The 12,583-nt window shown below is 38.6% G+C and overlaps 3 protein-coding genes across 6 annotated transcripts; 1 reads left to right on the top strand and 2 right to left on the bottom strand.

Annotated features, from left to right (window-relative positions):
* Positions 1–416: 416 nt before the first annotated feature.
* On the bottom strand, positions 417–3,722 carry LOC103451752 (G-type lectin S-receptor-like serine/threonine-protein kinase At1g11410). The gene is made up of 7 exons (XM_029108578.2): positions 2,508–3,722; positions 2,251–2,382; positions 2,034–2,173; positions 1,685–1,895; positions 1,293–1,530; positions 1,065–1,215; positions 417–987 (listed from the first exon to the last, which is right to left on the bottom strand). The coding sequence occupies exons 1-7, from the start codon at positions 3,658–3,660 to the stop codon at positions 679–681; spliced, it is 2,334 nt and encodes a 777-aa protein (XP_028964411.1). The 5' UTR covers positions 3,661–3,722; the 3' UTR covers positions 417–678.
* A 1,822-nt stretch (positions 3,723–5,544) lies between these two features.
* Positions 5,545–7,260, bottom strand: LOC114827049 (class V chitinase). Its single transcript, XM_029108573.2, has 2 exons — positions 6,053–7,260; positions 5,545–5,722 (listed from the first exon to the last, which is right to left on the bottom strand). Exons 1-2 carry the CDS (start codon positions 7,137–7,139, stop codon positions 5,703–5,705), a joined length of 1,107 nt encoding a protein of 368 aa, XP_028964406.1. The 5' UTR covers positions 7,140–7,260; the 3' UTR covers positions 5,545–5,702.
* A 1,864-nt stretch (positions 7,261–9,124) lies between these two features.
* Positions 9,125–12,126, top strand: LOC103447199 (uncharacterized). 4 transcript variants are annotated; one of them, XM_070813662.1, is made up of 9 exons: positions 9,125–9,333; positions 9,448–9,498; positions 9,725–9,746; positions 10,059–10,173; positions 10,541–10,573; positions 10,727–10,852; positions 11,095–11,201; positions 11,296–11,367; positions 11,590–12,126. In XM_070813662.1, exons 1-9 carry the CDS (start codon positions 9,280–9,282, stop codon positions 11,931–11,933), a joined length of 924 nt encoding a protein of 307 aa, XP_070669763.1. In that variant the 5' UTR covers positions 9,125–9,279; the 3' UTR covers positions 11,934–12,126. The 4 variants fall into 4 exon arrangements, with proteins under 4 accessions (XP_070669763.1, XP_070669768.1, XP_070669767.1 ...); XM_070813667.1 differs by lacking the exon at positions 10,541–10,573; XM_070813666.1 differs by lacking the exon at positions 9,725–9,746 and having other exon boundaries at positions 9,448–9,499; positions 10,056–10,173.
* The last annotated feature ends 457 nt before the right edge of the window (positions 12,127–12,583 follow it).

Raw genomic sequence — 12,583 nt, 5'->3', positions numbered from 1 at the left:
TTGGGCTCGGAGAAAAAAGGTGGAGGAAGACCTAGGAAGACTTGGAAAGAGACTTTGAGAAAAAACATGGAGTAGTTGGAGTTAACGGAAGACATGGCGCAAAACCAAGCGCAATGATGTTCTAGGATTCATACAGCTAAAAGCACTTGGTAAATTAAGACTTTGTTGTTGTTGTTGTTGTTGTATACGTAATTGTGTTTTGGAAGGGTCGCTCTAAGTAAGAGTTATACTGCCTGGTGACCATAGATTGACCTACCTTCGCCTTAAGTTGGACAGCCTGGAGTTGGTCTACATTTGCTGCATATAGCAAGAACATGGACCTTTCTATGTTTGTCAACGATGACGAAATTGCAGGGCCAACAACTTAAGTTAAACATGTAGCAATGAAAACTTTCGCCACCAAACTTTTTGTGAAATGTATGAAAGAACTATCGAATTATACTGAGAAAAATTTATCTGCCATGAAAGCAATGGCAAGAGAAACTTTACCTGGAACCCTTTTTTCTGCCTAGTTTCAGAATCCACACAGAATTTAGATTAAACAGCGCGTATTACTTTCAGCTTGTTGTATATAGAGAAGGAAAAAAATATTTGCTAGAAACTTGTCCAGAAATTAGCTAAGAATACACCACATTCTTGAGCCTAAGAATACACCACCTCTCATTCGAGCCTGCATTTTTATCGAGGTTGCAGTTCGGAAATCTGAGCGTCATTGACTGAACAGCTTCCTTTCTGTGATGTAGATACGCTTTCCTTATCTCTATCACTTTTTCCAGAGAAAGCTGTCTTTGTAGGAATAGGAACGGCTTGAGTGTCAGTTTTGAGCATGGAATAGACTTCCAACATTGTAGGCCTATCGTCGGGATTTTCCTGGACACATAGTAGAGCTACTTGCAAGCACCTCAACAGTTTAAAAGAAGTAGAAGAATCGTCAAGTGATGGATCAATAAATTCCGGTCCTTTATCCTCTTTCCACGATGTGTATGCCTGAAGTAATTTTAATGCTGAAGTTCAGGACAAAATTGTAGTTATTTACAGTAGTCAAAGAAAGCCATGGAGCTTACATATTCCAAGAGGTGCTGACTTTCGTTCGGACCATAGTAACATGTACTCTTCCGTCCGCTAATCATTTGCAAAAGTAGAACTCCAAAGCTGTAGACATCGTACTTCATAGAGTATATGCCCTTTTTTACGTATTCAGGAGGAACATAGCCGCTGCATTGCATTCAATAAGTACTAAAGGATATGATCATGCGTGAATAAGAATAGCTGATGAGAGGCAGTTTACTTACTATGTTCCAACAATCCGGCTTGTGTTTCCTTCAAGTTCATCTTTTCCGAAAAGTTTGGCCATTCCAAAATCTGAAATTTTAGCATTCATCTCATTGTCAAGCAAAATATTGCTAGCCTTTAGATCTCGGTGAATGATTGTGAAGTTTGAGTATTCTTGAAGATATAGGAGTCCTTGAGTAACGCCTTCGATAATGTGCACACGCTTTCTCCAGTCTAGGAGATACTGTCTGGTAGGATCTGCGAGATAACAAATTCAGGACCGATGAGGTACGCAAAGGAGCAAGAGAAACAAAAATTACAATCACAGATCTCACAACTTTAAAAATTGCAGAGTTTGTGTTATTCTAGCATGCATTCTCTTTTATAGCAGAAAGCATGAAAAATTGCAGACCGAAAAGGTAGAAGTCCAAGCTTTTGTTTGGCATGTACTCGTAGATCAGCATTTTTTCTTCCTTCTCACTGCAGAATCCAAGAACCCGAGCTAGATTCACGTGTTGTAGTGTTGCAGTAAGTGTAACCTCATTTCCAAATTCCTCAAGTCCTTGAGTTGATGTTTTTGAAAGTCTTTTCACCGCTATTTCTTGTCCTGTCTGCAGTTTACCCTAGAAATTTAAAAGAAAATAGAGTTAACGTGGTTGATGAAAATCGAGATCTTACCCGATACAAAGATGAATTCCAAAAATTGCAACACTCCCTTTCAGGGTTCGTACAACATATGTAGATAATATACAAAATGTTACCTTGTAAACGGGACCAAACCCACCCTCTCCAAGCTTGTTTTCGCTTGAAAATTTATTTGTTGCTGCTTTGATCTTGGAAAAGCTGAATGCTTGCAGATTTGGAGGATCTGATGCTCTTGAATTGCCTAGAATCATTGTCCCTGAAACCGGAAGGGAAAAGAAAAAGTGAATACATCATCTAGTTGCTAAACAAACCCTCAATATTGAGGAAAACAACCTCTTGTCTTCAATGGTTCTCTCTGCAAGTAGCACACCACAATGGCTATAAGAATTACGATCGAAGTAATTGGAAGCAAGATTATAAGCAATAATCGCCGCTTGTTTTCATGACCATTTCCTTCCTCTTGAGCTGTGAATCATTAAAACAGTTGGATCTATGTTAGTCATTAGATAACAATTTGATGTCTGAAAATAGACTTCTGTCAAAACATAGCATCGATAATTAACCTGTATCGTGGGATAAGTATTGTGTACCTGCCCGAGAAAGTGCCCAATTTTCATCGTCATTGTTGACTTGAAACACATTGGTACCGAGTAACTTCTTCTCCTTGGCATATGCAATCTTAGCTCTGATAGCTTCCACATCATCGAAACCAACCCAACTCGATCCTATGACACAGTAATTAACGACGTAAGTAGCATTATACACTATGGGAGCTCGGTAGCTTCGTGTGTACCACTTGATGTACTTATAGTTCACGGATCCATCTTGTGTCACAGCAATGCCAGATGCAGGTGCCCCGATGCCATTATTGTCTTCGGGGTTCGCAAGTGTCCATGCATAGCCGTGGTAAGCCAAACCCAAAACGAGTTTGCTAGCAGGAAACGAGTAGTTAAACCATTGCCTTATGCCATAATCGGTGTTAACATGGCTTAAAGGGTCGTATAAAGCAGCATGAGCACCGGTAACATTCTCCTTCGAAGACAGATGATAGTCATACGCCACAACATGCGCCCAGTCCAAATTCCTCTTCATAGATTCGATTGGATAAATCAACGATTCAAAAGCAGGCAAGTAACGAACGGCCATTATCAACATTAACCGTGACTGACTTGAGTTTCTCGACTCATAAGTCACAGCAGCTCGCCACTCGTCCAACAGCTTACCAATGTTGATCATATCGGAGGCTTCGTTAGGCCACAGCCAGTTTAAGTCTATACCCTGAAATCCATAACGCCTTGCCATTTTGATGGAAGACTCAATGAAAGACTTTCTATTAGAAGGCTTTTCGAGCATTGAGGACATGACTGAAAAGTTAGCGTTCTCGCCGCCCAACTTCGCTCGTCTTCTTTCAGCCAGTCCATTCCAGATGGATAGGAGTGTGATGGTGGACGGGTTCTTTCGCTTGACAATATCTGTGAAGCTCGAAAAGTATTGGACATGAGCAGAAGGGATGGAGAGCTGGTAGGTGGAGGAATTCACATCAGCAAAACCACAGATAAGATGAGTGAACAAGGCAGAATTTATCTCCGGTATAGGAGACTCGCTGCCGGCGTACCAGTAACCGGCTCTTATCCAAGTTTGTGCAGAGGAACAAGAAACAAGGAAGATGAAGGGGATAATCAGATAGGAGATACTTCTGAATTCCATGGAAATAGCTAATTCAGTTCTCATACATAACCTCATATCATATGTTTCTGAAAGGGATCAGATAGGAGATATTTCTGGATTCCATGGAAATGTCAAAACACCTCAAGTGACGTTTACGTTTCTAATTAATTCAATGCTTGCAACAATGCACGTACTGTTGGCGATTGTTCTAGAGTACGTGGACACATACCGTTTAGGATTCAGGGACAGCTTCAATAAAATTCTTTGGCTGGTGGGACAGACGCTTAATTACCTGAGACATTCGTAACGAGAAAATATCGAGTAGGGCAGCTTTTTAAAGGAAAAGACTTGGCTGCTGAAAGATTCAGCAGCACTTTTTGCTGCCAACCAATCACGGCTGGACACGTGTTCAAGTTGGATTAAAAAATTCACAATTTGGACATGTGTCCAGCCGTTATTGGTTGGCAGCAGGAGGTGCTGCTGAATCTTCAGCAGCCAAGTCTCGTTCTTTTTTAAAGGAAGAGCGAGCAAATTGTATGAGCACAAATTTATATTATTAGCATAGAACGTCACCTTTGGATATATAAGATCACCAAAATTTATTAGGTTGTGAGCAGTAAAAAAGTATACGTGGTTTAATTATCCTTACACAAGTTTTTCTCCTACATAATCTACGGAGTGTCGTATACGTAAGGTGGCTGAAAGCTTGTACCTTTGCCTTAAATTGAGCAGCCCGTCCGCTGCATATAGTAAATATGAAGACCTTCGTATGCGTCGACGACGTTGCAGAAAATATGTGGACAACCCTACTATCACAAGAATTAACAATTTAAGTTAAACACGTTGCATTGAAATGTTTTGCCACCTAACATTTTGTAAAAGGATGTGTTATCCACACACCTCATTTTACTTCTCACACACCATTTGATAATTTATATGATATATCCGTTGATCTTCTTCAAATCATCCGATCCGACGGTCGAAAATTAAAAAGGTGTGTGAGAAGTAAAATGAGGTGTGTGAATATCACATCCCTATGTAAAATGTATAAAAGAAAGAAAAATCAAATTATCGAGGAAAGTTTGTCTGCCATGAAAGCGATTTCTAAGGGAAACTTTCCCCGACTCCATAGATTAACAGCCCTATAACTTATAGGGCGGTTAATCAAGCTACAAATTTGAGATATTATCGAGTCTTAAATTCAATAATTTTTTAGCCTTGAAATGAGAATAATTTCTTTGTCTTTGTTTTTTCTTTGATTGATTACGTACGTAACATTTGCGGTTGCAATAACGCGAAAATTTCGAGTTTGAACAAAAATTTGAGATGTGATCGTGGATGGCGTTTGGACAAACCAAATTACTTTAGTTGCGTTCGGTTGCCAGATGCCGGAATTTTCAAAGTTTTTGGTCTACGTCTGCCTAACAAATACAGTTCTGCTGACCTTATCGTTAGCATTCGGTGCGCAACAGAGTTAGTCAAGCAAAATGAGGAGTGTCGACAAAGAAAGTTTCTTTGACCCAGCGTCCTGAAGACCGCATTAGCTAAGGCCCTCGTGCTTTATTTTCCTTTAGCAAACAAATATTAAAAAATTGAACATGTGTGTAGGAGATAAAAAAAATGTGTGAAAATTACCGCTCATTAATATATTCGCCCCACGACCATCTGTCTATAGTTGATAAGTTTACCAATTGACCTCGTATATTTGCCTCAATGCCCTTTTAGACATGTCTGAATATTATGAAGATTGCTTCAAACGTTTTAGTGGCATATATATTTTTAGTAGAATGACAGTATTAGTGAGTTAAATAGTTAGTTGTTAGGGGGAGAAGAATCGGTGGGAATTAAACTTTCACTCATGGTGCATAAGCATAACTGTTTTCTGTCATTGCAGTAAAACGATATATGCTAGTAGCATACATTTTTGAAATAGGAAGGCTACATATCAATAATTGAATATTAAACAAAAATTGAAAATATTATTATCTGGCAGCAAATTAACATTTGATATTTTTATTGGAGATGCTCTTGGCCTTATTGGAAGTAGTTAACTACTATACTACATATTGTGGGCTTGTTTTGGATAATTTACCAACTTTAAGCTGTAATCTTTATGTTCATCCCCATGTACTTGCAGCTGCGTGAAAAATGAAATTATAGAGTTGAATAATCAACAGTAATTGAATCCTAAACAAAACAAAACAACTACATATTGTATTCTTTAATTTGGAAGAACTAATATTTCATATATGCAATAGAAATTAATCCAAAAAATATGGGTTATTATCAGAGAAACAGTCTTAACGGTCCACTACTAATAAACGTCAAAATTTTCTCAAATTTAATCACTTGTATGATCCAATTAGTGTATCATTTTAGATAAAAGTTTCGATGGATGCAACTAGCAATGAAATCGTTCAATATCCAATATAATGTAAAATTTTTGCAACATGATTCAACAAAATACCTGCTTGAGAAAGAGCCCAATTACTGCTGTCAGCGCCGACATGCCATGCAAAGTAGCCAAGAAGTCCTTTCGTCGTCTTGGCATACGAAACCTTGGCGGAGATACTCTGCGTATCGTCGTAACCAATCCACGTCTTCCCGGAGTAGCAATAGTTCGTAACAACGGTGGCGTTGTACACCGTCTGAGCTGCGTTTTGGCTTATGAAATCCTTTATTTGGCTGTAACCTTGGTCACCATACGTTCCTATACCGGATCCATTAGCAGGGGCAAAAATGCCGTGGTTATTCGCGTCCAACAAACGCCACGCATATCCGTAAAATGGAAGACCTAGCACTATCTTTTTGGGAGCCAATCCTGCCTTAATCCACGACGTGATTCCGGCATCCCCGTTAACGGAACTCGCAGACAACGCCGCGGGTGGCGCAGTGTTGTTTGGGAACCAACCGGGGCCGTAGAAGTCGTAAGCCATTACGTTGATCCAGTCCAAACTGTTTGATATGGACTGGAAGGGGTAGTTTATGCTGTAGTAATCCGCAGAGCGGAAAACAGCAGCGGCTAAAAGTAAAGCGGTCTTGCCCGTGGTTTTTGACTCATTTGCCACGGCAGTTCGCCACTCCGTGAGAAGGGTACCGAAGTTAGTCATCTCCGTGGTGGAGGATGGGTATTCCCAGTCAAGGTCAAGGCCATGGAAGTTGTAACTCCGCGCTAACGTGATGGAGGAGTTAATGAACGCTTTACGCCGGGTAGCCTGGCTAGCCATTGCGGCAAAGGTGGCGGGGTTGGAATTTCCGCCACCGATGGACAACAGGGTTTTTACAGAAGGGTTTTTTTGCTGGACTGTTTGTGTAAAGCTTGAGAACGGGGCGGAGTTGGAGGACGAAACTGTGACTTGGTAGGTGGTGGCATTGAGATCGGCAAATGCACAAAAGAGATGAGTGAAAAGGCTGGAGTTTATGCTGGCGGCCGGGAAGCCACTGTCGGGAAACCAGTAAGCGGCTTTAACGACGGTTTGGCCGGATGAGAAGTTGAGGTGGATGAGGAAGATGAGAGCGGAAAAGATAAACGGAAGTGTTAGCTTGGAAGACATTGCAGCAAGTTATTAGTTCTTGCTTGCTTGTTCGTCTCGTATGTCTATATATTTATAGCGTTTTGATCCAATGACTTTTTCCTGCATGTAGATATGACGACCGAATTTGCGTTTAAGATATTGTGTTAGGATTGGGACTTTGCATAGACTCTTAGAGACACTTGTGCTGTGCGCGGTCTATTGGCATATAGTGGACCATATCAAAATTAATGTCTACGGATAGATATCTTTAGATAGTTGGCATCTTGTTATCTAATTTATGGATAGATATCTTTAGATAGTTGACATCTTGTTATCTAATTTATGGCATGTAAGTTCTGTATTTTCTTTGTATTACTAACACATGAGTACTAAAATTATTTCTCTTCACATGATTCATGCGTTTACAAATCCATGTGGAGTAAAAAAGTTGGTTTCATATAAGAATCTGTAACCCAATACTCGAAAATTCGAGATAAGATGTATTGGGAGAAGAGGCTAGTTGATCTCACAACTATTTATTCCCTCTCCTAATCTTGATTTCCTTGATTCATGAATTATTTGAAAGCTGTGTAAACACAAGGGGAATGAACGAAAGTCGGCTATTTCAGAAGTTGCAAAACTAGCATAGCTAAGTTGGACTTTAGATGAGCAAGTGGCATCCCTTCTCGTTAGGGAGGTCCAGAAACTGAATACATGGTCCTATTTAGTATAAGACTTTATAATCCTAGTGGTAGAGTGCTTATCCTTATACTTACTATTAGACTTTAATATTATAACACATTAATATTTTAGGACTTTACCTACTTGTTTTATAAACCACATCTAAATCATCTCTCGAATAGAGGTAAAACCTACTTGTTTTATGGACTTTACTTTTATTAGCGAGAGATTTTAGATGTGAAAATATGGTCTCCTTAGCATTATCGAATTGATAAACCTTCATTTTCAATATTCTTAGAACTTTTTAATTGACATAATAGATTATTCTTGAATGTATTATATTGATAAAATTGATGGTGATTAAGAAACCAACCAAATGTGAAAAATAAAAAGATGTACAATTTTCATTTAGAGCTTAGATTTATCGTCTCAAATTGGAGAGAAATTCACATGAAACAAATTTATCGATATTTTTGCGTTTTGGTTCAATACTGCGTCATTGAGTGGAAAAATATTTATATACAACAATAAATTATTAAACCAAAACATCATAAGTAATCAACCTTGTCGGTTTTGAATATAAAAATCAAACTTGTAAGATCAAAGGTCAAATTTGAAGAAAATCTGAGTAAAAAACAGAGGCACTATAACAAGAGGAGGATATGTCAGATTATTCGATACACCAAATGTAATAATATAATTAACTAAAAAATTTCAATTAATTTTGGATTATGACATTTTGAGGATCATTGATGGCTCGTCGAATGAAAGTGGACTTGGTTTCGGTATTGTTCTGATAACGTTATCTGATCATGATACCGACACACTAGAAATTTTTTTCAATGGGAGGACGGGCAATACATGCTCCAAATCGGTAGGACCCACAATTAAATCCAACGGTGGGAAAAGCCACACCTGATGCGTGCGATAAAAAAATATTTTAAATATATTTATTTAAAATTAAACACAAATAATACTAAATAAAAAATGATCGTACGATGTATGATAAACAAATTTAATTCGTAGATCGTCAACATTCTCACTAAAAAGATCCGGAGAGAGAAATTTTTTATTATGATGAAAACACAGCGATACACCATGTGTTTTATGTAAATGATGAAAAAATTTATTTTTTAAATTATTAATTTTTTAACATACATGTCACATCATTTTTCCTATATAAGAAAAATTAATGAAAAGGGTTTGAAAACTTTGAGTTTTAATGATAAAGACAAAATAAATGATAAAATAAATAGTACCAAGATTGAGGTAAAAATGTGATTTTTCGTCGAAATAAACAGTACATTAGCTTTTCGTTAAACTTCTCTTATACGCCCTGAAATATCTCCCCCGAGAATCCTGCTGACTCTTCACCAACCAGTAGAGCAGCGCGCGCGAGCGAGATAGAGTGACAACAGAGTAGGTCACCCACCCCGTGTTTCATCTCCCGTTCGCCTCCCCCTACCCTCGCTCCGACCACATCACCGCGCGCTCTTCCATGGCTTCCTCCATAGCTCGGAGCTCAGCTCGTATAGCCGTTGTCGGCGATGTCGTAAGTCCCTCTCTCTCCCTCTCTGTGAATTTCCGAAACCGTGACCGGTTGATTAAATTAAATTTCGTACTTTTATCCTCTAAATATCAAATTTTTTTATTTGGGTTTGTGAAGCATGATCAGTGGAATCTAGAAGAAGATAGGAAAGCACTTCAACTGCTGCAGGTATTTACATTTCCCCCCTCTTCTCTATCTTCTTTTAACTTAAAAGAACAAGTTAAAATCTTTGATTATTTGGGAAATCTTTGATTATTTGGGATTATGTAGTAATATTTGAGTTAATTATCAAAAACCCTTTTGTCCAAATGCTTTTTCTTTTTAAATCTTCCAACTTTTGTGTATGTCCTGCAAAGAAATCTAATAAAGTTCGTAACTTTATATTGACATGCAGCCGGATTTGGTTCTTTTTACAGGCAGGTTCCATTCTCCCTGACTATTTCATGTACCGTATGTTTTTCGGTGCTTCCCGACTGCTGATCTAAGTAACTAGTAACTTTGGACGTTTGATAAATTCATGGCATGTCCCTAATTGCTGTAAATTTTAAGATAAGTTTGTTCTCAGAATATAGCTCAAGAAAATTTAGAGACTTAGAGCCATGTGTGATCTGAATTTATGTTGTGGCTCTGCACTAACGAGGCCGTTGAGTTTTATTTGTTTTTTTAAATCGATAGTTTACCTTCCTTTTGTGTATTTTTGGCCTTTCCTTCTCCTCCATTTTGTTCAGGTGATTTTGGTGAAGAGAACGTTGAACTCGTTAAGAGCGTTGCAGATCTCGATATTACTAAGGCAATTATTTTAGGAAACCATGACGCCTGGCATACAACACAGTTTTCTCGAAAGTAAGTTGTTTTTCTCGATATTGCTAAAGAAATTATTTTAGGAAACCATGATGCCTGGCATACAACACAGTTTTCTGGAAGGTAAGTTGTTTTGCTTCTATTTGTATTTTTCTTATGTATTTCCATATGATTAAAATGAAGTCCTCGTTAGAAACGCTGCATAGTATCCAGTTCAATATGTAATTATCAATGTGGTTAGTTTAGAATGTAATTCAACTGGCTGTGTCCCCCCCCCCCCCCCCCCCCAACACCCCAACACACACCCCAAATTGTGCACATGCATACACGCCCTTGCATCAAGTGTGTTGATGTAATTCTGACTCTTAATCCAAGGTAATCTGGTTAATTTAATAGTTTCTAATATCAGGAAAAAAGACGGCGTTCAACTTCAGCTAGAATGGTGAGTTTGTCTTATCTTATTGATTGTCAAAGATGCTGAAATTGCCATATCTGTCGCGTTTTGGTGTACCAATTATTACTTAACGTTCCATTGAAATATGATATCTTTGCTGTTCTAGATGTCATTCTTACATAAAATACTTGTAATATTCAGTCTCGGTGAGGAGCATGTGGGTTATCGGCGTTTGGACTATCCTGCTATGAAGCTGAGTGTTGTTGGTGGGCGACCTTTTTCTTGTGGGGGAAATGAGTTTTTTCGACAAAAGCTTCTGTCTGCAAGGTGTGTAATGTTTCTAGCAGCTCTTGATGAAACACGAAACTAGAATTTTATCAATTTGTTTGCTTTCTTATTCAAAAATAAAAAATAGTTGGCCCCGATACAAAGTAGCATCCAAGAATGTGCAACCGCTTTTTATAAAACTATGCATGAATCACATTTATCATGCAAATTCTTCGGAGAAAGTGTTTTCCACAATGGTAGCTTAAATACTGACTGAATGTGCTGAAACAACTGCCTCTTAGGTTTGGGGTCCAAGACATGGAAGGAAGTGCTAAAAGAATATGCGAAGCAACTTCGGGTGCTCCTGAGGACCATTTGATCATATTTCTTGCACATAATGGACCCACAGGTTTGTCAATCTGCTGAAGCAAATAATAATCAGGCATTTTGAGCCAAACTTCACTTCATTTGAACGCAGATTTCTGAGTTCACTCCTTGTGCAGGTCTTGGGTCTAACGTGGATGACATTTGTGGAAAAGATTGGGTGTTTGAAGGTGGAGATTATGGTGACCCAGGTAATAACCATTTGAACCTCTTCACTGAAGCACTGAGATGGCCTTTTGTTATCCTTTTAAACTTAGTGTTACCCGTTGAATCAATGTCACTCTCCTACACAGCCTTTTGGGTTGCTGCGTGTTGCTTGTGTCCTGATGAATTTAAGAGGCTGGTCGTGGAAAGGAAGCAGGTTGATCTAACCTAAGATGTACTAACATAAACACTTTGTTTTTTCGGTACAGATCTTGCACAAGCCCTGTCCCTCTTAAAAGAGACTGCAACAATCTGTGCTCCACTGGTGGTGTTTGGTCACATGCATAAAGAGCTAGCGCATGGAAATGGTCTTCGGAAAATGATTGTGGTTGGAGCCGACAACACTATATACCTCAACGGGGCTATTTTTCCTAGAGTAAAGAGACTGAACGTTGAGCAAGGAACACCGGAGTCCTGCGGCACCATGCGCGCCTTCACTTTAGTGGAGATCTTGGACGGAACAGTTGATAAAATCGTTGAAAGTTGGGTTTCAGTTGCCGGCGATAGGATCACATTGGAAGAGGAGCACATTTTGTTCAAAAGTGGCGATTAGAATTCTCCGAAATTAGATGTTAGTTTGAGCCATATTGTATGTATCCACGATTGTGTTATGAGATATCGACTCCTATGCAAAAGGAACATAGTTGTTTAACCTGCTGAATGTATATGCTATTAGGGTTTCCAAAACAAATCATGTTTGTATGAGTAAACTCTTATTTAACCAAATAATCTATTTGCTTGAGTAATGATCTTTTAGACGATGTTTAAACTCAGTGTATAAAGAAGGTTTCGACTACTCTGGACTGGCCAATAGACTTAATTCACGTTTGCATTTCACAAGTTTTCTCACTTTGCAATTATGTCAACCTTTCTTTTCGAGAATGTTAAGGAGACTCCCTCAAAGTAGAATTTTTCGTGGACACTCCGTCTCATATTTTGAACACAATATTATAATGTTGACACAAAAATTATACAAAAACATGAGATGACAAAGACAGATATACTCACAAAATTACAAAAACATGAGGTGACGGTGGATAGACTCAGTGCGAGTTACCCCAGCATCTCTCTTCTTTTTCTTTCCTTTTGTTTCCCCCACAGATTCCAAGGAAGTCTATGGCCTATTTGACTCTATTCTTTTCCTTGGTTAGTGCACAAAATTATCTAAATACCTACCCTCTCCTTAATGACTTATGAAATGTC

This window comes from Malus domestica, chromosome 02, assembly GCF_042453785.1.
Source record: "Malus domestica chromosome 02, GDT2T_hap1".
Lineage (NCBI taxonomy): Eukaryota > Viridiplantae > Streptophyta > Magnoliopsida > Rosales > Rosaceae > Malus > Malus domestica.
The sequence above is the reverse complement of the archived record's forward strand: the minus strand, read 5'-3'. Positions and strand labels throughout refer to the sequence as shown.

Excerpts from the sequence above, each read along its gene's own strand:
- LOC103451752 (XM_029108578.2), bottom strand. The coding sequence starts at position 3,660 with ATGAGGTTATGTATGAGAACTGAATTAGCTATTTCCATGGAATTCAGA. Across the intron at positions 1,531-1,684 it reads CTTGGACTTCTACCTTTTCG|ATCCTACCAGACAGTATCTC; the intron begins GTCTGCAATTTT and ends GTTATCTCGCAG. Across the intron at positions 988-1,064 it reads GTCAGCACCTCTTGGAATAT|GCATACACATCGTGGAAAGA; the intron begins GTAAGCTCCATG and ends AAATTACTTCAG.
- LOC114827049 (XM_029108573.2), bottom strand. The coding sequence starts at position 7,139 with ATGTCTTCCAAGCTAACACTTCCGTTTATCTTTTCCGCTCTCATCTTC. Across the intron at positions 5,723-6,052 it reads TTGGGCTCTTTCTCAAGCAG|CTGCAAGTACATGGGGATGA; the intron begins GTATTTTGTTGA and ends TTTTTCACGCAG.
- LOC103447199 (XM_070813662.1), top strand. The coding sequence starts at position 9,280 with ATGGCTTCCTCCATAGCTCGGAGCTCAGCTCGTATAGCCGTTGTCGGC. Across the intron at positions 9,747-10,058 it reads GGATTTGGTTCTTTTTACAG|GTGATTTTGGTGAAGAGAAC; the intron begins GCAGGTTCCATT and ends CATTTTGTTCAG. Across the intron at positions 11,202-11,295 it reads TGCACATAATGGACCCACAG|GTCTTGGGTCTAACGTGGAT; the intron begins GTTTGTCAATCT and ends CTCCTTGTGCAG.